Source organism: Schistocerca piceifrons, chromosome X (assembly GCF_021461385.2).
Source record: "Schistocerca piceifrons isolate TAMUIC-IGC-003096 chromosome X, iqSchPice1.1, whole genome shotgun sequence".
Taxonomy (NCBI): domain Eukaryota; kingdom Metazoa; phylum Arthropoda; class Insecta; order Orthoptera; family Acrididae; genus Schistocerca; species Schistocerca piceifrons.
In genome coordinates this window covers 755,111,874-755,134,810 of record NC_060149.1, presented here as the reverse complement: position 1 = coordinate 755,134,810, position 22,937 = coordinate 755,111,874, and the positions used below count along the sequence as shown (strand labels likewise).

The following is a 22,937-nucleotide window of genomic DNA, read 5'->3' as shown; positions in this document are numbered from 1 at the left end:
ACCAGGGAGGCGTAGGTGCACGGACCCGGAAGGGAGGCAGAAGAGGGAATGACCCCAGTTCCGACAGCAGGGACCGGACGCGGACAGCTATGGAAAGCCCAGACCTAGGTTGCCTTTCGGGCAGATGGAGGACCATGGCAGGGAAAAGCAGGCGACGATTGGGACGGCCCAGCGAGCAATGCACGTGGACAGCATAGTTGGCGAGCAGTCGATGGCGGCAAATCTGCAGCGGGGGATCCCCGGCCTCCACCAGCAGACTATCCACGGGGCTCGTACGAAAAGCGCCAGTTGCAAGCCAAACCCCACAGTGGTGTATGGGGTCTAACAACGTCAACACTGAGGGTGATGCAGACCCATAGGCCAGGCTCCCATAATCAAGCCTGGACTGCACAAGGGCCCTGTATAATTGCAACAGCGTGCAGCGATCCGCACCCCAAGATGTGTGGCTCAGGCAGCGGAGGGCGTTGAGGTGCCGCCAGCACTTTTGCTTCAGCTGAGTAATATGAGGAACCCATGTGAGCCGGGCATCAAAGATGAGTCCTAAGAAGCGGCAAGTGTCCACCACTTCAAGCAGGTGGCCATCGAGGTAAAGTTCAGGATGAGGGTGGACCGTCCGACGCCTGCAGAAGTGCATAACTCGAGTCTTGGCTGCAGAGAACTGAAAACCATGAGTCAGAGCCCATGATGCTGCCTTGCGAACGGCTATTTGCAGCCTGCGTTTGGCGACTCCCGTAGTTGTGGAGCTAAATGAGATGCAGAAGTCGTCGGCATACAAAGGAGGAGATACCGACAACCCCACGGCTGCAGCCAGACCATTAATGGCCACGAGAAAAAGGGAGACGCTCAACACCGAGCCCTGCGGGACCCCATTTTCCTGTGTATAAGAGGAACTAGAGGTGGCACCGACTTGCACCCGGAAAGAGCGGTGCAATAAAAAGGTTTGAAGAAAAGCCGGGAGCCAACCACGAAGACCCCACTCATGCAACGTAGCAAGGATGTGATGCCTCCATGTAGTATCATACGCCTTCCGCAGATCAAAAAATACAGCAACAAGATGCTGACGTCGGGCAAAGGCCGCACTGATAGCAGATTCCAGCCGCACCAAATTGTCCGCTGCAGACCGGCCCAGACGGAAGCCACCCTGGGATGGAGCGAGGAGACCGCGCGACTCAAGGACCCAACACAAACGCCGCCCCACCATACGTTCGAGCAATTTGCACAAAATGTTGGTGAGGGTAATGGGACGATAGCTGTCCACCGCCAGTGGGTCTGCACCGGGCTTCAAGATAGGGACAATAACACCCTCTCGCCATTGCGATGGGAACACGCCCTCGCTCCAAATGCGGTTAAAGATGGTGAGGATGTGTCTCTGGCAGTCCCTGGAGAGATGCTTCGGCATCTGTGCGTGGATGCAGTCTGGTCCTGGTGCCGTATCAGGGCAATCGGCGAGGGCAGCGAGGAATTCCCTCTCGCTGAAAGAAGCATTGTATTTTTCAGAACAACGCGTGTGGAATGATAACGGCATCTGCTCGGCTTGCTCCTTTAGAGAGCGAAAGGCGGGGGGATAAGTTGCAGTCGCAGAGCTCTTAGCAAAGTGCGCAGCAAGGCGTTCAGCAATGGCGGCAGTGTCCGTGCAGACAGCGCCGTCCAAGGAGATCCCAGGGACACCCATAGGGGTCTGGTATCCATAAATCCGCCAGATCCAGGACCACACAAGCGAGGCGGAGACACGGGAGCCCAAGGATGAGACATACCTCTCCCAGCACTCCTGCTTACGCCGTGTAATAAGACGACGGGCCAAGGCACAGAGCCTCTTAAAGGCGATGAGGGTCTCCAGAGATGGGTGCCGCCTATGACGCTGGAGGGCCCGCCTATGGTCGTGAATAGCCTCAGCAATCTCCAGCGACCACCAGAGTACAGCCTTCCTCCGAGGGAGTCCAGAAGAGCGGGGGATGGCAGCCTCGGCTGCCGAAATGAGTGACGTGGTTAAGACACGGACCACCTCGTCAATGTCACCTTGTAGGGGAGACGCGATGGTTGCAGCGGAAGTAAAAGCCGGTCAGTCAGCCTGGTGGAGAGCCCAGCGGGGCAGGCGCCCAGAAGAATGACACTGGGGCAGTGACAAATAGATGGGAAAATGGCCACTACCACAAAGGTCAAGATGCACTCTCCAGTGGAGGGATGGGACAAGTCCGGGGCTGCAAAGTGAGACATCGATGGCCGAGAACGAGCCATGGGCCACACTGAAATCCGAGGGAGCACCGGTGTTCTAGAGGCTAAGGTCGAGCTGAGCCAACAAATGCTCCACGGCACGACCGCGGTCATCGGAGACAGTCCCACCCCATAGAGGGTTGTGGGCATTGAAATCGCCCAGCAACAAGAAAGGTGGCGGCAATTGGGCAATCAGTGCAGCCAGGACAGGCAGCGCGAAATCACCATCCAGTGGAAGGTAAAGACTGCAGATGGTAATAGCCTGCGGCGTCCACACCCTAACAGCCACAGCCCCTAAAGCTGTTTGTAGAGGGACAGACTTGCTGTGAAGAGAGTTAAGGACATAGATGCAGATGCCACCAGACACCCTTTCATAAGCCACTCGGTTCTTATAATAACCCCGATAGCCATGGAGGGCAGGGGTCCGCATTGCTGGAAACCAAGTTTCCTGCAGAGCAATGCAAAGGAAAGGGTGAAGACTGATAAGTTGTCGGAGCTCAGCTAGATGGTGGAAGAAACCGCTGCAGTTCCACTGGAGGATGGTATTGTCCATGGATGGGAAAGGCGTGAAGGGACTGGGGAGGAAGATTACGCCTCCTGGGCCCCTGCTGCTACTGAGTCACCACCTGTACAACAGCCATCCATTGCGTCCGAGGGACTGGCGAGAGCCAGGTCCTCAGCGGACGCCAGAATCTCCACCTCATCTGCGGACGCAGAGTGAGAAGGTTGCGGTGGGACAGGTACCATCGCAATGTCAGGATGCTTGGGAGCCTTTTTCTTGGACTGCTTTGCGCGCTGTGCCTTAGGTGGTTCTGGCTGGGAGGGCCTCACTGGGTCAGTCTCAAGGACTGAAGACGACCGTGACGCCCTACGACCAGTGACCGGTGAGTGTTTGAGATACTTGCGGGTGTCTGCTTTGGCACTGGGCAAAGCCTGGGATGGAAGGGGCCCCAAGGGACCCCTTCCGGGCGAGAGGAGCCGAAGAAGGCTCACGCTTCTCCGGCTGGGAAGGGGGAACAGATGTCCCTGGTGGTTGGGGTGGTGTTGCTCCTGAAGTAGATGGAGCAGGAGCAACACGTTGTGAAGTGCCCCCCACAAGCAAGGGGGCTGGTGGAGGCTGACCGATCTTAGAGCCGATTCGTGATGATGGGAGAACTGTCGTTGCAGCAGCAGCGTAGGTTGACGTCATTGCCACAGGATGGAGCCGCTCGTATTCCCGTCTAGCCTCGGGATAGGTCAGGCGGTCCAGGATCTTATATTCCATTATCCTTCTTTCTTTCTGGAATATCCTACAGTCCGGCGAGCAGGGGGAATGGTGTTCTCCGCAGTTAACACAGATAGGAGGCGGGGCACATGGAGTATCGGGATGCGAAGGATGTCCACAATCCCGACACGTGATGCTGGAAATACAGCGAGATGACATGTGCCCGAACTTCCAGCATTTAAAACATCGCATCGGAGGAGGGATATATGGCTCCACATCACAACGGTAAACCATCACCTTAACCTTTTCGGGTAAGACATCACCCTCAAAGGCCAAGATGAAGGCACCGGTGGCTACCTGATTATCCCTCGGACCCCGATGGACGCGCCGGACGAAGTGAACACCTCGTCGTTCTAGGTTGGCGCGTAGTTCATCGTCGGACTGCAGAAGAAGATCCCTGTGGAATATAATACCCTGGACCATGTTTAAACTTTTATGGGGAGTGATGGTGATAGAAACATCACCCAACTTGTCACAAGCGAGCAACCTCCGTGACTGGGCAGAGGATGCTGTTTTGATGAGAACCGACCCAGAGCGCATTTTGGACAAGCCCTCCACCTCCCCGAACTTGTCCTCTAAATGCTCCACAAAAAACTGAGGCTTAGTTTGCATAAAAGATTCACCATCGACCCGTGTACAGACAAGGTACCGGGGTGAATAATCTCCACTGCTGTCTTTAGCCATGCGTTCCTCCCATGGAGTGGCCAGGGAGGGAAATGATCTTGGATGGTATTGCTTGCCGTTGACGTTAGACCTCAATCGCTTAGAGACTGCTGGTGGAGGCCCACCAGCGAGAGATGATGTACCACGCTTCATTGCGGGTCATCCGCCCTGATGCCACCCACTCCGACCAGGGGCTCTCCCCACGGGCACCACCCAGCCACAGCAAAGACCACCTGGCAGGATGGCCTTTGCTGGGAGTCCCGATGCCCCAGAGGGATAGGCATCTACTCCTCGGCATACATGGGGAGGTAGCAGCTCAGGCATCAGCAGTGCGATCCCTGTGTAGTCAGGGGGCTACCACCAAGAGGGTACATGATGACCCCACCACAACGGACTGGCTCCCGTGCTGGATGTCGGGTGTCGAATATCCATATGTATCAGGAGGGCAAAGATGGAAGTTCATAATGGAGGGCATGTATGCTGCCCGGAACACACAGCAGCTGATGTGGCTGGAAGCACGGTGTAAGGCCAACTCCATGACAATATTGGGTGTGCCAGATCTTAGGGCAAGATGGATATATAATACACCACGTAAGGCGTCCTTCCCCAAATGGTACACACCAACAGAAAATTTTGAAAGGTAGTGGTCAAACCCCTTAGGGGACCATCACATTAAGGCCGAAACGTTTGAGACTCCTTTTAGTCGCCGCTTACGACAGGCAGGAATACTGCGGGCCTATTCTTACCCCCGAACCCGCAGGGGGAGGTGCCATGGCATCTCATTCCATAACTGAGTGACATACTGATGCCTGTGAAGAATTTCTGTGATGCTTTGAAACAGAAGGTCGTGGCTTCCATGTGAGAATTGTTACAGGAGATTAGACCTGGGTCCACTACTATCAATCAATCTGAAACCACGAGAATGCAACCCAAGGTGTCAGAGACACAACTATCTGCAGAGAAAGTTATGCCAATTGGCCCTTGGGATGAATGAGGTGTTATCTTAGAAACCAGGAGAGAAGTACTAGCAGAAATAAAGCTGTGTGCATGGGTGCCCAGATAGCTCTGTCAGTGGAGCATTTCCCAGTGGAAGAAGGGTGATTTCATCTCGAACTATACAGGTCAAGGGCAAACGTGTCACATAAGTATTTCAAAGTTTGCTGAAAAAAATATGCGTCGTAGTTCCATGTGATCTCTCTCCAAAACTATAATATTTTGATCTTCTGATGATTTGTTAAAATGCTACACACCTCTCTAAATGAGAGGATGTGTGAAAATGTCGTAATGAAAGGGAAAATTGAAAAATGTAATAAGTAAACCAAAAGTGATAGAGATCTGAATTTAGTTTTAATAAATACTTTGTTCCCAATACTATGAGACATGATTAATTCAGATTTTTTTTTCCCCGGGAAACCAAACCATGAAAAGTTGCAGCTTTTCGTGAATTGCAAAATTATGTTTTGAAAATATGAATAGTCACAGGATCTTAACCGTCTTGAGAAATGATAACGTGGAAGAACTGCTAACAGTCAGCTATGACATTAATGCATAAAATTCTTAAGCTGTCAAAGTATTTGTACATAAAGGTGAAAAAAATCTGAATTTTCTGGTTATTCTGAAATTATTTTCTCCAAAACCCCCATCCTAAATGTTCTAAAAATTTCATGGTATGTTAGTCAGTCTTTGTACTCAGGGAATGTACAATCAGAGTGGGCAATACTCGTCTGTACAAAATGTGAGAAATTTTTTAGGTAGACCTAGCTCTACTGTCAAGGTAAAAAAAAAAATCATGATCAATTTAAATATTTAAATTGATCGCTGATTTTAAGCAAATGTCATCCAAAACTGGTATTTCTGAATCAAAATTATTACTTTACAACACTGTAAGGGCGTGGGACAACAATTCATAACTTTATTCAAAAGCATTTTATAACAAAAAACAGATATACGATATTTATACCCACTTTTCTTTTTATGAAATTATTCACACATTATTACTGTCTTCTGTTATGGTTTTACTTCTTCATGACTTTCCGCGAATTAAAATTGCCTACAATGTAGCAAGCAACACTGCACTGTTGAAAAGAGTTCAATAGTTTTTTCTGTCTGCTTCTTGTTGAAACTATATAGCCGAGCTGAATTTGCACATGGACAAGGATGATCCAACAAGAGCAGTACTTGGGAAATGGAAACTGTACACTGATCTTTTAATGATAGCCATTTGAAAGCATTAGCAGGATGGACCATGAGGTGCCATAAAGAAGAAGGTTATATCTTCCAGCTCATGAGAGAGACTTACGATCTGTGCCACCCACCACTGATTGTCATAAACATAAGAAATCAAGAAGCTCACTACAAAGTCTTCCCACATATATTGTAGTCCCTGCATTTCACACAGAGTAACAGGCTGCATTTCATGGAGAACTGTTCTTGGGATGTATGTGCCACTCCGGGATGCGACCCAGTAGTGACTTGATTGAATTACTATCACAGGATTCATAGCAGACCAATCTACTCTCTTTTTTAAATTGAATTTCCTTAATGTACTTTCATTTAGAATTAAGAGTTTCATGTTTATTACTAATGTTGACATGGTGTGCACAAATCCAGTAGCATTAACAGCTTCATGCTGGAGATTAAATCTTGTTGCAAGATGTTTACAGAGACCTCCTACAACATCACATGCAATTTTTACATGACCTGTTGCTGAAAATGTCGATTTTTTTGTCTTAATTCCTGTATTCCAGTGTTGAACAAGCTCATAAAGCTGAAAACAGCTTTTAGAATGAGGTGTTGCACCATCAGTCACATACACATGTTCAGGGAATGCACGGCCTCTAGATGCTACGTCATCAATTATCATGCTGACAGCATAGCATGCACGTGCACTGTCATGAATGAGATCACTGACAACAGCAAAACAATGTGATGTTCCAAGGAAGTGAGCAACACATGAATACCAATAGCTGTGATGTTTGCCAGTGGAAACTTTGAATTTCGTTCTGCAAAGCAACAGACCAGTTCTCAGCAAAGTGGAAATGAAGAACTAATGTGTCAGTATTGTGGGATGTGGCTGATTTTACTTCTGCTACGGTCTGTCTCTGAATCTTCCAGATATGACAGTGAGCTATTCCTTTCATTACCCCAATGCCTAATCTCTGTAACAAACTTCTCTGGCTCTGCTGTCTTCTTTGCCAACTCTCCTCCCTGCCACAATGCATAGATTACATCACTGTCAGTATCCTGAAGGTGTAATGCTTCAACACCAGGGACACATTGCACACTTCTGCAGCCAACATTTCTCTTGCGGCTCTTGACATATACACAAAAGCTTCCGGTCCATCTCTGTGTACTTCTTTCCTATGACACTGCTTATGGTGAAACCATGTGCATACTTCCTTCACTGGCTGGCATTTTACCCATTTTGGTCGTAAGGAGTAGAATTTTGTGAGACCAGTGTTAAATTTGGGTTCTCCCTTTGCCTGCTGCAATCTTTGACATCACTTTGGTAATATTCCAGAGCAACAGGAAGCATATCATGTAGCAATGGATGCCCACAGTAAGAATCTGGGCATGCCCAAATATCTTTTCCATGCTTTATTTTACGAGCTTTTGAAATCAAGAGGAAGTGGTATGTATTTCTGTATCTGTTGCCTACAGTAGCTACCTGGTATCAGTGTCAGTAACTGTACTGTCTCAGTATAGGTGGCTGCTGAGATGGCAGTATTTAAGTTTTGAAACCACACATCACATTTTGTGTATCTATCACTATCTTCAGATTCTGCACACAGTGCATCTACATCATACACTTCACTAAGTTTTGGAGGTGTTGCTTGTGTAAAACTTGTTTCAATTTCTTCCACTTTTCTTTTTACAGTCTGTTTTCATCTTGTGCATCTTATGTTTCCTGGACTTTTAAGGAGGGGTATAGTAGGGGCTACAGCAGAAATGCATCAACAACTCCACACCCAGGAATATAAACATCTGCACTGTCTTCTTCAGTTTCACATTTGGGTGATGGTGATGGTTCAGGTGGGTTGTCATTAAATTTCTTGTAGTGAGTGTAGCAATTCCTGCACAATGGACATGATGCTAATACCGTTACTTGAGGACCAAGATATTTCTGCAACACCTCTGACAGATTTCCAACAACTGTGAAGTGTTTTTTACTTTTCTTAAACACCATCTTCTTTTGTCTTTTTTTCATAGTCCACACACCTCACTCTTTCAATCCTGTATTTCCTCACTGACACTGTACCTAACAAAAAGTTCAAACCAAACACAAAACTTGGTGCAGAAACCATTATGTGCAAGTTCTTGCTCGTTTGTTATAAACACAAGAGTGCTGGAAACATTGTTGCCAACATGTATATTTTACACTAGAAATTCAGTGATGTGAATATGCAGAACACTGAAATTTTTTTTAACACTTTACACAGAAAAATATTGCCCACTGTGTTTGCGCTAACTACTAACATATTAACCAAACAATATTTTGTGTAACGCTCAAAAGTTTTTGGATGGGGATTTTCGAGTAAATAATTTGTAAAAATGCATTATTTTACATTTTTAGTAATAAATATTTGCATAATATAGATAGTTGGAGCAGAGAAGATGCTGTTTACAATTACATCAGTAGTACCTGGCAATATGACAGAGAAGATAGCATTCTGTGACTTTCCAAATTTGGAAAAAGAAAAAATATATTAATGGAAAAATTAACTTAAATGTCATATTTTCATGTTAAATTTGTAATTAAAGGAAGCCCATATGCATGCAGGTGTCAACCAAATTTCAACACACTAAGAGGGAGGTTTAACACAAAACATCTGCTATGTCTGCAGTACTTTTGGATTATTAGCTATATTTTTTTTCTCTACTGTTTTAACAATTATTTACAAAATATACATTTTTCAAAGGGCCATACCATTTACAAAAATTAAGATAAAACGAAAATACTTTATTTCTTAACACTTATGATAGAGAGGTCTAATATATACTATATACAGAGAAATTCATGACCACGAGTTGACATGACATGTCTGATTTGAGATGAAATCACACAGGATTAAAATATGTGCTTTTCATTCTGAGGCAAAAATAAAAGTGTTTTTCATCTCGGCAAAGCTGTGGTGTCAAAATGTAACAGTTCTCATTTTAGTACCTTCCTAAGGTTGATGTACTGCACAAACTTTTTTAACACTAGTTTATTTTTGATTTGAGATCTAACCCACTTGCATATAATTAAATGTTTCCTCCTTTCTTCCCTCCTATTAGAAAGAAAGTTGATAATAGAGGTGTCTTTCCTTGGTGAAAGAACATCATGAATGTGATGACTGCAGGGAATATTTAGCTATGCTGTGAGGTGTCCCCCACCCCAAGCTAGAGTGGCTATGCAGTGGATTACATTCTGCTGTGGGTGATCTTATAAATCCACTGCATTGACATGCTGGTGTCATTAGAGAACCGTCATAGCAATTTCAGCCATGAAACAATCACATCAGCATGGAGAATGACCTAACAAGTGGCAGCATGAGCTGATTTTCAGTTTTCTTTCTCCATTCTGTCTCACTTCATATCCTCTAAGACTGGGATGTGCTTCTATCACTATCTTCCACAACTGTTATACATCTTCTGACAACAACTAGGCATTTTGGCCTTTTCTCAACACTTATTCTATTTCAACGAGAGTTTTCCTTCCTTTCTTCATTTCACATGATCTGTTCAGAACATGTCTCCAAACAGCTGTGACACATTGTAGAATACAGCTGTCACACTTGGAGTATCAATGATGTCTTCATCAACTGCACAAGGCATGTCATGTACCACTCTCATGTGCACAAAAGAGACACTGAAACAGGCCCCTGCAATCCACTGCTGTAGGGGGTTCATCATACACCACTGAGTGGCAATACCCACACCACCACAGGAAGCCAGATTCCTGTCACTTAACTGCCTGCAACTGTGATTGCACCACACATCTTTTCAAGCCGTCACACTCAGATTACTCAAAGATTACGCCAAGCTTACAGACGGTTTTCAGAGGGACTAAGACATCATGCACCTAGCACAGCACTATTGCTGCTCCGTCTGCTACTGAATACTGGAATCCAGTACTAGTGGAACAAAGAGAGAGATTACAAAGAGACTTAAGGATACAAAGTTATGTTTGCTTAATACTGTAGACATTGAAAATAAACACATTTATGTTTTAGTCATTCTGTAGTTTTCATGTGTTTTAGAGTGTTCATCCACCTCACTGCACTGACAGACGCAACAGACATTTCTGGTGAAGAGTCTGTGATTACTGACTACTTTGATCCAAGGAAGAAGGTTCGACATCTCTGCATACTGAACTTATCAACATTTCTTTCAGTGTCAGCAGAAGTAACTGAAATTTTTCTTCCAAGAAACAATCGGACCGAAAGTGTCTGGAGTTCTTATTTTTGCATTATTCTTACAGTGTTCCTAAAGTTGTAAAATGTAAACTTCCATGACTGCAAATATCAAAGTCAATAAAATATTTTGGGCTAGTATGCCAAGGGCAAACGGATTTCTCGATGGCCATAGATACTGTAAAACACCCCAGGATTTCAGTAGCAAGGAGGGAGGCATGGAACTGAATAACATGTGGATCCCAGTGCTGAAGAAGATGTGTGTGACTCTTCCATCATGGGGTGATAGCAAGAGCGGACGATGGTAACTGAAATGGCCAATTGTGCCCGGGTATTCAGAGCATGTGACAACACACCACTGCAAGAGAGCTGCAGTAAGTACCAAGACAGTGTGTGAATCAGACACTCAAAGAAGCTACAATACTGCTTGGAAATGTCCTCCACAGACGGGGATGAAACATTGCATTTTGATGTGAAATTCATCTGACCCACAGTATTTTATTAACTTGTTCCTAAATTTGATGTATGTCTTCTTGAAGTGATTTAAATTTTGTATGGAATGGCAACTTCTGGAATGCCGCATTTCACTGTATTTATTCAGTTTCAGAGCCAACAAATCCAGATTCCGTACCAAGCATTAACAAATTGGTGGAAGCACAGGATCAAGCATGACTGAAGCACAGAATGCTGCCTCCTCCCTTCCACCCTTTTGATGAAAACCAACAGCAATAGACAGAGTAATGCATGCACCTTGAGCAGCACTTTGTACCTTACGAAATTACAGGTAACTTATAATTTTTTTTCCTTGGCTAAGAGTGCATATTTTTTGTCAGTGTACGAAATTGTTCCCTCAAGTAGAGCCCCAAATCCTACCCCATAAGGAGGACATTTAGAAGTTAGATGAATTCTTTGAGGCTCAGATTCATGTAGCTGCTTATCATTTCAAATTTTATTATTTGCATTGTCATAGGAATCAATCATACAAGAAACGGCTCACTGAACTTAGGGGCATTGCTAGGAACTATAAATTTAACTGCACTTGTGAAGCTTCTTTTCAAGATGAAATGATTCACAATGCGATTGTTAAGAATCTTGTTGGCACCAGATTCTAAAGCATAACGGCTCTTGTGTCAATGATATACTTAACATAATAAAAGTTCAGGAAATACAAGACTTTGTGGAACTCAACTTCAAAGTGCCTGTTGTGCAACACTATCTGTGGGCACTATCATGTGTAGCACATGTTAACAGCCACAAGCCACAGCACATGCAGTGCCCAACTTGTATTGCTAACTCACATGTTCAGAAGTCTTGTGTCGAGCATTATCCCATGCACGATAACAAACACTGCTTCTTTTGACAAGCGGAAAACCTACACTGGCACAAGTCAGAGGACACACAAGCAACTGTGCCTGCAAAACAAGTGCAAAGCAAACTCCATTCTACTTCAATCTAGATTTGAGCAAATGGACGTAAATATGATTTCACATTCTGAATCTTTACCCACTACTCCTGGCAATACTCAAAAGAACTGTAGATGCTGGTGCACAAATTGCAAAGCAACATGCATGTGCAAAACTTGGGTAATTCAAATTAGCCGTCCTCATGTGGACAAATGCAAAAGGCTCTGTCTCTCACAAAACAGATAAAAGCAGTCTTCTGAGAATGAGAACGGACAATAATACCCTGAAAAGAAACCACAAACTATTCATATCTTTACAGAATTGTAATCAATCTGTACGATTTCAGTTACGTATTGGTGCTTCAGTCACACTGATTAATCAAACTACTTATGAGCAATTGGGACATCCTCAGCTCCAATAATTATGACTGTGCCTCACAGCCTACAATGGCTAAACTATCTGTGTTCTTGGTGTCTTGAAACCTATTTCTGCTAGTCAATGGGCTGCTTCCCTGGCTATCACACGAAAATCAAACATAAAAATCAAATTTTGTGCAGACTTTAAAGCAACAGTTAATGTTCAAATGGTTAATGATTCATTCTCACCTCCACCTACTGAAGCTTATGGATCACCTAGTACTTATATAATTCTTTTCTAAAACTGATTTTGTCATATTTCCCTGGATGAGAACAAAAAACTTTATTGTTGACTTGTACCAATACCAGTGCTTTCCCTTCAGAAGCACACCAGCTTCTGCATTATTTCAAAGCAGTCTTGAACAAGTGATGTCCAATGCTTCATCATATTCACATTATCTGGATGACATCAATGTGTTCGGACACACATCGGAATAGCATTTCAAAAATTTGGAGTATCTTTTTCAAGTTTTAACTGACACATGGCTTAAGTGTCATTTACAATAGTATTCATTTTTCAGTACTGAAATTAAATATTAAGGACATCTCACTGACACCCACAACACTCGTCCCTCGATTAAGTATTTAGATGCCATCTGGAGATTATATTCTCCTAAAAATGTATGAGAACTACAGGCATTCTGCGCAAGTTGACCTATGTATCAAATTTATTCTGAATGCAGTGCAAACTGCTGTTACTTTGCATTGCCTCCTGACTAAAAATCTTCCTTTCCAGTGGACTGAAGAATTCAAACAACTGTCACAAAGGTCGAAAAATGCAATGCTTAGTCACCCACGCCTTACTTATTTTTACCCACAAAAACTAGTAGTGCATCATCACATGGCACAGGGGCAGTTTTATCTCACAAAGTTGGAAACACTAAATGGCCCATAATATTCACATGGCCCAAGTCAACTACTGTCAGCTGGAAAAGGAAACTTTAGCAATCACCTAGAGTGTAATGAAATATCATCAATATCTGCAAGGCTGAAAATTTTTTCTCATGACTGATCATACACTGCTGACTGACGGAAGATGTGCCCGATCGTACAGCACAGAAGCTGCAATGTTAGTAACTTCTTCTTTCAAATTACCAGTATGAAATTCTAGTGCACTACAGCACAGCATGCACATACAGACACTCTATCTCACTCACCAACAACAAATAATTCACAATTTTATGAATAAAAAGCTTCTTGTCCTCAGCTGATCAATCAGTTTCAAAAGCACTGGAAGGTTTCCCCACTAACTGTCAGCAGATTACACAAGCTACTGAACACGAACAGCCACTACGAATGCTCCAGTATTACATTTGGATGGGTTTGCCTTGTAATATGAAATCAATTTTAGGTGGAGTAATATACAAATACTATGCACAACACAACAGTCTTTCTGTTCTGAATGGTGTAATTTTATTGCATACTCCCAATGAACAAATGTATCATGATTGTCACATCTTTGCAGCAACATGATTTGAAACTCTCAAATGAGGGTCATTGGAGAATCATTAGAACAAAGCAGCTAGCACGACAGCACGGTACGCAGCATGGGCTTGACAAGCAGATAGAACAGGTGACTACCAAATACCATGCATGCGCGGATAACCAGGCAGTGCTTGCCAGCAATTTTTCAATTGGCCTTGACCTGACAGTGCTTGGCTACGCATCCACATTGATTTTGCTGGTCCTTTCTGGAATACAAGGTAACTGATTACCAATGCCCACAGTAAATATCCACTTGTCAATTCAATGAATATGACAACTAGCACTAACACGATATGAACTGATTGTGTAACTGCAATGTGCAAGATGGTATCAGCATCTCTTCATACCCTACAAAAATATAAGCTCTTCTCTCTTGAATTGAACAAGAAACTTTTACAAACATATATACTTCCAACTATTGATTACAACTATGTTATTCTGAAAAGCCTCTCCCAAGAAAGGTCACGGAGCTTGGAACAGGTCATGAATGCCTGTGTTCGTTATATCTGTGATGTTCAGGTCTTTGATCACATTCCACCATCATATGCACAGCTATCCTGGCTGCGTGCAGGCAAGCACAGAAATTTATATACCCCCCTGTCTTCTCTACCATCTTATCAACATACATTCATTGTCCCTGATATCTCTCGGTGACCTTAACGCTCTTGTCTCAACAACATGGTAGAAACACACAGTCCCATCAGAGCAAAATCCTTTCTTTCCCACTCCATCATTCAGCCACTTTCTCGAAGTCCTTCTCAGAAACAGGACCTTGACTCAGGGGTAACCTTTTACAGTACATTAGAGAACAGAATAGCATCTCCAGCTTCAGGTGTCAGTTAATGGCACATCTACCAAAGCAACAATAATGATTACCATTGTCCCTTTATGCACTTGTTACTCCTGTACACCCTTCTTTCCACCCAGATGTTCCTCATTTCTCATTATTCTTAGCTGTTGCAGCCTCCTTAAAATTTCCTTTTCCCAGAATTGACTGTACCAGGGGTAATATCTAATTTGTACACTGTCATCATCATCATCATCATCATCATCATCACTATTAGTGGCAGTGGCAGCAGCAGCAGCAGCAGGAGTAGGAGTAGTAGTAGTAGTAGTAGTAGTAGTAGTAATACAGGTACTGCCAGTGTAAACTTTAGTTCATAGTCAGTATTACTTACTCATATGAATGTGTGGTGTCCGTTCTTTTGGCCAAGTCCAAAAGAGCACAAAAAACCCGCAGCTGTGATGCATTGTATGTAAATTGAAAGTTCAGAGAGAGTTGAGGGGGGAGGGGGAAGGGGTGGAGGTGGGGATAGGTTTGGGGGGAAGGGTGGGGAGGGGAGGGGCAGGGAGGGAAGGGGAGGGGAGGGGGGAAAGGAAGGGATTATTGATGTCAGCTGCATGGGGATTTGACATGGAATCAGCAGTGATAAATGAAAAATGTGTGCCAGACCGGGACTCAAACCCATGATCTCCTGCTCACTAGACAGTTGTGTTAACCACTGCGCCATCCGAACAAAGTGTTTGCAACTGGGTGGACTGTCTCAGCATGCCTCTTGGCTGACCCACACTCCCACCTAGCACCATCTATCCACTGTCCCTGTCAATGTCCTCCATGCTCACTATTTCGACATGCCCACCCGAAAGAATAGACACCACACATTCATATAATTTATTTGCCTCAATGGGCATTGAATATGACTTCAGTGCAGATGCAAGATGGACAAGGACTGCAGATACGTGGCACTAGGCAGAATTGTGGGTTGGGCGACAGGTGTGCCGAAGTAGTCAGCGCAGTTGTGATAAACACTGTGTCCGGGTGGTGCAGAGGTTAACGCAACTGTCTAGTAAGCAGGATCTCCCAGGTTTGAGTACTCGTCCCACACACTTATTTCACTCGTCGCTGCTGACTCCGCGTCAAGTCCTGATGCAGCTGACATCAATAAACCCTTCCCTTCCCTTCCCTTCCCTTCTCTTCCCTTTCTCCCCCTTCCACTTTCAATTGCACTTTCATGTCTCAGATGCCCAAACTTCATGCTTCATACTTGAGGGAAAATACTTTGTTTTTGTTCTCAGCACCTATTGCACTTTGTCTCTTCAGCACACTTTGCTGGCAGAATTACTATGTGAACACCAATCGGGTTTCACTTTTGAGACCTAAACTTGGCCAGAAGTTGGAAACAGTGTGAAACAAGACTCATCTGACCACATGACTTTCTTCCACTGCTCCACAAACCAGGTTTTATCGCTTCAGCACCACACTTACTGTTAGGGGCACACCCACCTACAAGAAGGCTTGTAGAAGTGATCCACACAGTTACTGTTTAATATCCCTGACATGAATCTGCAGTAGAATCTTAGAACAGTCTGAGCTCAAATGTAACAAGGTATCCTGACCAGAATGATCTCCTCTATGCCAACCGGTATGGATTTAGAAAACATCGATCACACGAAACCTAACTTGCATGACATACTGAAGGCTTTGGATGAAGGTAACAAGGTAGATGTAGTACTTCTTGATTTCGAAAAAGCATGACTTGGTACCATACCTATGCTCATTATCAGAAGTATGATCGTATGGGGTACCAAGCAAAATTTGTTATTGGATTGAGGATTTTTTTGTAGGAAGGGTGCAGCATGTCATCTTGGAAAAGGAGGGGGGGGGGAGAGAGAGGGGGGGAGAGAGAGGGGGGGAGAGAGAGGGGGGGAGAGAGGGGGGGGGGAGAGAGAGGGGGGGAGGGGGAGGGGGAGGGGGAGAGAGAGAGAGAGAGAGAGAGAGAGAGAGAGAGAGAGAGAGAGAGAGAAAGGGGGCGGGGGAGATATGAAATGGAATGATCTCACAGGCTCAGTCATAGGTAAACCAAGTGGCAGCCTTCAGTTTATTGGTAGAATGCCGGGGAAATGTAATAAGTCTACAAAGGAGATTGCTTACAAATCACTTGGGTGAACCATCCTAGATTTTTGCTTGAGAGTGTGGGACCCATACCAAATAGCACTAATAGTGAATATTGAATGTATACAGTGTGGGGCAGAAAAAATGGCCAAAGGTTTGTTTGACCCTTGAGATAGTGTCACAGAGATGCTGATGGAACTGAAGTGGCGCTGACCCACTCATGGTGCTAGGAACAAATTCTAACAGATGGAGGAGTTGTTTGGCGAATTTTATCATAACTGTTATTTTTTTGGTACCTAATATTTTGGCCATTTTCAGGCTATGTGCCTTCTATCATACTCCTATTTAACTATTATACCGTACCATGGTGTATTTTTAGAAAACTCCTCCATCTTATCTTCTCCCTCTCGCCCCCTTCTCTCTCTCTCTCTCTCTCTCTCTCTCTCTCTCTCTCTCTCTCACACACACACACACACACACACACACACACACACACACACGTTGACGAAACTCTGATATTTTCGACAAGTTAAGTAGTCAGCTGTGTGATGGCAATGTACTTGCCATTCACTATGTAAAAAGAGAAATGTATACCTAATAAGACACTTGTTCATGATGGCATGCAAGAACATTTGTGTGTCCCTGTAATAATTTTAAAAATTCTTAATTACAGTGAATCGTACAGAGCAAAGTGTGATTACAGAAGTCAAGAAGGATATTAATTTGATCCAGGAAAAAATAAACTTGATGTAATTAAATCTGGCATTGTGGGTGGACTATGAAGCAGAACACAATTAAATGACTATAAAATTTTTTGAATTCTGGTTTCATCAAATTGGAAGTATATACTGTAATACATATCCAATAAATAAATCTTTAATGAATCAGATAATTAATTAATTAATTTCAGACACATGTAAACCTCATTTGAAAAAAAGGAAAAAAAGAAAGAAAGGAAGGAAGGAAGGAAGGTGTGCTCCATTTAAATGTGTTTACGCAAACCTAAAATTACTGCATACGGTGGATAAATGGAAATAGCACTGTCTAAAGAAACCATTTTAAAGAGAGCATCATATCCTTATAACTGGATGTCAGTCACAGGCTTGTGAATTTAAGAGACAACTCATCTCAAATATATGTAGGTCACATTACTTCAAAAAAATTGTCACATGGGACTCTACAGAAAATTGTTGAGTGGCTACATCCAAAATACTTTCTTGACTATAAAACAAGCTTTATGACCAACGAAATAGGAAAAAATTATCATAAATTCCAGCAGATTCTAAAAGAATGATTAATTCTTCATTGACAGAATGCAAGCTATATACAAATATCTTATTTCTTTGCCAAACCCACAGTAGTCAAACATGAATTCCCCACTTTTAGTAAACAAATTTTGCTAAAGGGGTATTAAATTGACATCTACATACTGTACATACTCCACAGGCCATGATATGGTATGTCGTCGAGGGTACATTATACCACTACTAATCATTTCCATTTCTATTCCACTAAAGAACAGAGTGAGAGAAAAACAACTGTCTGCATACCTCCATATGGGCCCTCATATCTCTCATCTTATATTTGTGGTCCTTAAGCTAATTGTAAATTGGTGGCAGTAGGACCACTCTGCAGTCATCTTCATATACTGGTTCTCTACATTTTCTCAGTAGCATTCCTCAAAATGAACTTCATGTTTCCCAGAGGGATTTCTATTTGAGTTTCCAACCCATCTACGAACACTTGCATGTTGACTGACCCGGTCAGTAACAAATCTAGCAGCCTTTCTCTGAAATGCTTTGATGTCTTAGTTTAATCCAACATTGTGGGGATCCCAAACACTCCAGCAGTAGTCCAGAATGGATCACATTAGTGTTCTACATGTGGTGTCCTTTACAGGTGAACTATACTTTCCTAGAACTCTCCCAATAAACTGAAGTCAACGTTCCCCACTACAATCATTACAAACTCATGTCATTTCATATCACTTTCACACCTATTATGATCCCAAGCTGTGTTTGTTTCTAGCTGACAATTCTCTTTCAGAGATAACACATAGCAGCAGGGAATATTTGTTTCCAATGGCCTTCACGAAAATGACTTCTGGAAACTGACAGATATAATTTTAAAGATTACAAAGATGTAAACTACATTAAATATTAGTTAAATTACCCATTGTCCAGCTGAAGGAACCCAGCTTTGCATTACACTTTGGGCAGTAAAGCTTCCCTTGCTGGGAGTTGGTGACTACTTTCATCCAGGCTAATGGCTCCACAAAGTAAGTTAATGTGCAGACATCAAGCTCATTTGGCAAGCTCCATTTATTATCAGTCCACAATGGTTTCTCCTTTGCAATATGTGGCAACAAGTTCGATGCACTTGCCACAATTCTCCTGTTCAACAAGAACCATGTACAAATCATAAGTTGGAATTGGTTATTTACAGCTGAAGGTATATGCTAATGATCATTGACCATGAAGAAATACACACAAATAAGGCAATCTTTTCGGACTTGCATTCTGATTAATAAATACATGTAGCAACAAATATGTGAATTATATGTTATGCCTTACATTACATGTATTTTTAGTCATTATAATTCAGTCATCCTTGGTGTAATTTATTTCTGATTGGTAACAAAACAATTCAACTTAATTGTATCTGGTGAAAGGACTCCACTTGAAAGCAAATAAAATAAAACGAATTTTGACGTAAGGCTGATTAATCATTTTTTTCCACCTCCTTCACCTCATTATAAGAACACAGTAATTCTTTTGTTGATACCCGCACAAAATAATATGACCATCTCTGGAAGTGTACTTTCAGCTGATTGATATTGTTTTAAAACTACACAGATGTGAGAATTTTATATTGTGAATGTGGTGTCTTACCCTATTGACAACACACCCAACATTCTACATCCAAAGATTGGCAGCAACACATGTGACTGCCTTGCCAATCTGCAGCCAGCTCGTAGACAGCCCCTCTGCTACGCATGTGAATAGTGCTGGCACCACACCAGCTTAAAAAGACACAGCACCAATGACAGCCAGTCTAATTGTTAAGTTCACTTACAGCCTCTGCAGCTTTACTAATTTGTCTCTCTATTATTGTGATTATTTATGATGAATGTGCTTGTGTAACAGACTAGTTTGGACTTGCAGAAGAATGCTAAGTAAACGATGTTACATACATATTATGTGTCATCCTAATTATTTTGCTCTCTGTCTTAGCACACACCTATTCCTAGCATCCATTGCTGGACTGATCCAACAACTGGCAACAAGACTGTAATCACAGGTGTTCCGAACTTTGGCCTGCACTTGCCTGTGTTTTTTCACTTTTCTCTGTATCTAATTCATTTTTTTCAGTGACTGTGCAAACTTTTTATAGTAATTTTTGTGTTTATTCATCACAGCTAGTTCTCCGCAAGAACTGTCAGTAACACAGATTGTTCAGATTGTACAGCAGATGCAAAATTTGATGGAAATGATGACAGGACAGCTCGCAGTGCAAGCTGACACACCATCAGCAGGGCCACCATTCCCTACTTTTGACTCAATACACGAGAAATGGTTTGAGTACTGACCACAACTCAATGCACACATCACGGTGTATCACATTGAAGGTAGGGATAAGTAACCTTATATTCTTGCAACAATTGGTGTTTCAGTGTACGGGCTAAAAAATTTTCCACACCGCCCAGCCTGACAGCATTCTTGATGAATAATTAATTGCTGTGCAAGACACATACTTTGATGAACAGAGTCAGCTCCACATTACAAATACCTTCATTTGCGGAGGCAACCTAATCACACACAAACAGTAGTTAAGCAGACTTACAAGGGCTTACACGCCATTGCATATTTAAAAAGAGAGTGCGGACATTATTACAGTGATGCCACAATCAGGAATACCATTACTCAAAACGTGTCAGATCCTTGTGTATGTGAACAGATTCTTAAGTATCCTGATTCTAGTGTGCAACGTGTTTTGGAATCAGTGGAGCACCTTGCTTATATGACAGTGCAGTGATTGACTTTGTTTCTTCTCCTATTTGCACCATACAGAGTAGTAGTAGTAGTAGTAAACTGGTTTTGCTCATTGCTTGTGCACTGTGGCACACAAAGTCTCAACCAGGTCTGCAATTTAAACATTCAGCTGACTGGTGGTGTTGAATCTTGCTCTTGGCATTTCACAGCACACATGCACCAGTCATGCCCATCATGATGCTAAGCGTTATCATTGTGGTAAGCACTGTCGCATTTAAGCTGTCTGCAAAAATGCAAATCCAACAGGCACTTTACATGTTCTCCATAGTCTCAGACAGTGAATGTTAATGAAGTTTTTTCAAAGCCCAGTGACTCCAGTGTAACACAGTACACATGACACTCAGTCTAGAGTTAGAGTGAATAAAAACAGGGCTCAGACAAACAGTAAACATAAAGGTACAAGCTTTCAGTCTTGTAATACATGACATGTAATACAGAATACTAAGAGGAAGTCTTATCCTTGGGGTTTTTTGACTCATGATCGAAAAGCATGTTGTTGTCATGATGCAAAATGTTTCCAGTGTGGAAAGCAAGGTCAAGAGTTTGTTTACAAGGTAACCCAGACTCGAGCAACAGCAAATGCTATGCAGGTATACAGCCGCAGCACAGCAATCAACAAGAGCACTCTGTAACGCCAAGGCCATTAAGCAACAGCTTAACAGCTTGCACTTTTGCATCGTGAAGTCTTGCGCTGCAGTACGGAGACAGGAAAACAAACTTTGTTCAATTAAGAGCAACTCAAAGGAAAATTAAATAGCAGTTCAACACTGGTGCATCAGTCTCTCTTATTAATAAAAGCACATATGAAAGGATGAGTGACCCATAGCTACAGCAGCCTACTTTTGTTTTGTCTGCATATAAACAGACACAAAATTCCAGTATCTGGCATCTGCAGTTTGCCAACAACTTTTTATAAAGTTTCAAAATGCACAGTTTCGTGTACTCCATTCTTGAAACAGTGCAAACATTTTTGGTTTAGACATGTTTGATTTGTTCAACCTTTGCGTACAAGACAATGTTACAAATCAGTGTTTCAATGTCTCACACTAATGTTTATGGCTTGTGTAAGATTGAATCAGGATTAGGAATGGCTAAAGATTTCAAAGTGCACATTACTGTTAAAGACAATGCTCAACCATGATTTTTTCTTGCACAGCATTTCCCTCATGCAATACATGAGCAGGTTGCTCAGGAACCTGCAAAGATGTAACGGCAATGTGGTTATCAAATCTAAAAAAACCATCAGGTGGTTTACATCTGTGTGCTGACTTTAAAGCAACAGTAAGCACACAATCTGTCAGATTCATTTCCTCTCCCACCACTGGAGGAATTAATGAATAGATACGGATAAGACAGATTCTTTACCATGACTGATTTAAGTGAGACATTTTTACAGTTACCGCTGGACAAGCAGTCCAAGCAATACTCTACAATCAACACTCACCTGGTTATGCTCTAGTTTCAAAGACTACCATTCAGAAGTGCTTCAACTCCTGTTTTTCAAAGTTTCCTAGAACATTTAGCAGCCAAAGCCCTTTCATGTATAAACTACCAGGATGATAATGTTGTCACTGGCCATACACCTGCTGACCATTTGGCAAATTTAGAATGTTTGTTTAAAGTGCTTTCTGCAGCTGGCTTAAAGTGTAACAGGAAAAAGTGCTCCTTGTTCCACAAAGAACTTTAATATTTAGGGCATTTCATAAATGCACAGAGTATGCATCCTGCTTCTTCGCACTTGTCTGCAATTAATGATTTACTGGTGCCCTGCAACATCAGGGAGCTACAGGTCGTCATGGGCAAACTCACATATTACGTTAAGTTTATTGCAAATGCTGTGCAAATTGCTGATCTGCTGAACCAGCTGAGCTGGAAAGGTGTTCCACTTGTGCTGTCCCAAAAATGTCAGGACACATATCTGCAGTTAAAGGACGCACTGTTAAGCTGTTATTGTTGTCGTCGTCATCCTCTGATTCATTTCAATCCAGCTAAGCCTGTTTTGTTAGTATCTTCTTATGGGATATGAGCTGTGCACTCCCATACAACTGTTTCTTCTGACAGGCCCATTGCTTCTGCTTCAAAAACTCAACAAAGAGCAGTGCAATTACTGTTGACTTGAAAATGGGTAGCTCTTACCAAGTTCTTCCAATATTTG

At 42.9% G+C, this 22,937-nt stretch overlaps 1 protein-coding gene across 1 annotated transcript in view; it reads right to left on the bottom strand.

Annotated features, from left to right (window-relative positions):
• Nucleotides 1-22,937, bottom strand: part of LOC124722986 (dual specificity protein phosphatase MPK-4) — a 136,680-nt gene that overhangs the window by 5,602 nt on the left and 108,141 nt on the right. The window contains exon 8 of the mRNA XM_047248155.1: nucleotides 18,903-19,123. Within this exon, the coding sequence (XP_047104111.1) occupies nucleotides 18,903-19,123 (221 nt within the window). The remainder of the gene's footprint in view (nucleotides 1-18,902; nucleotides 19,124-22,937) is intronic.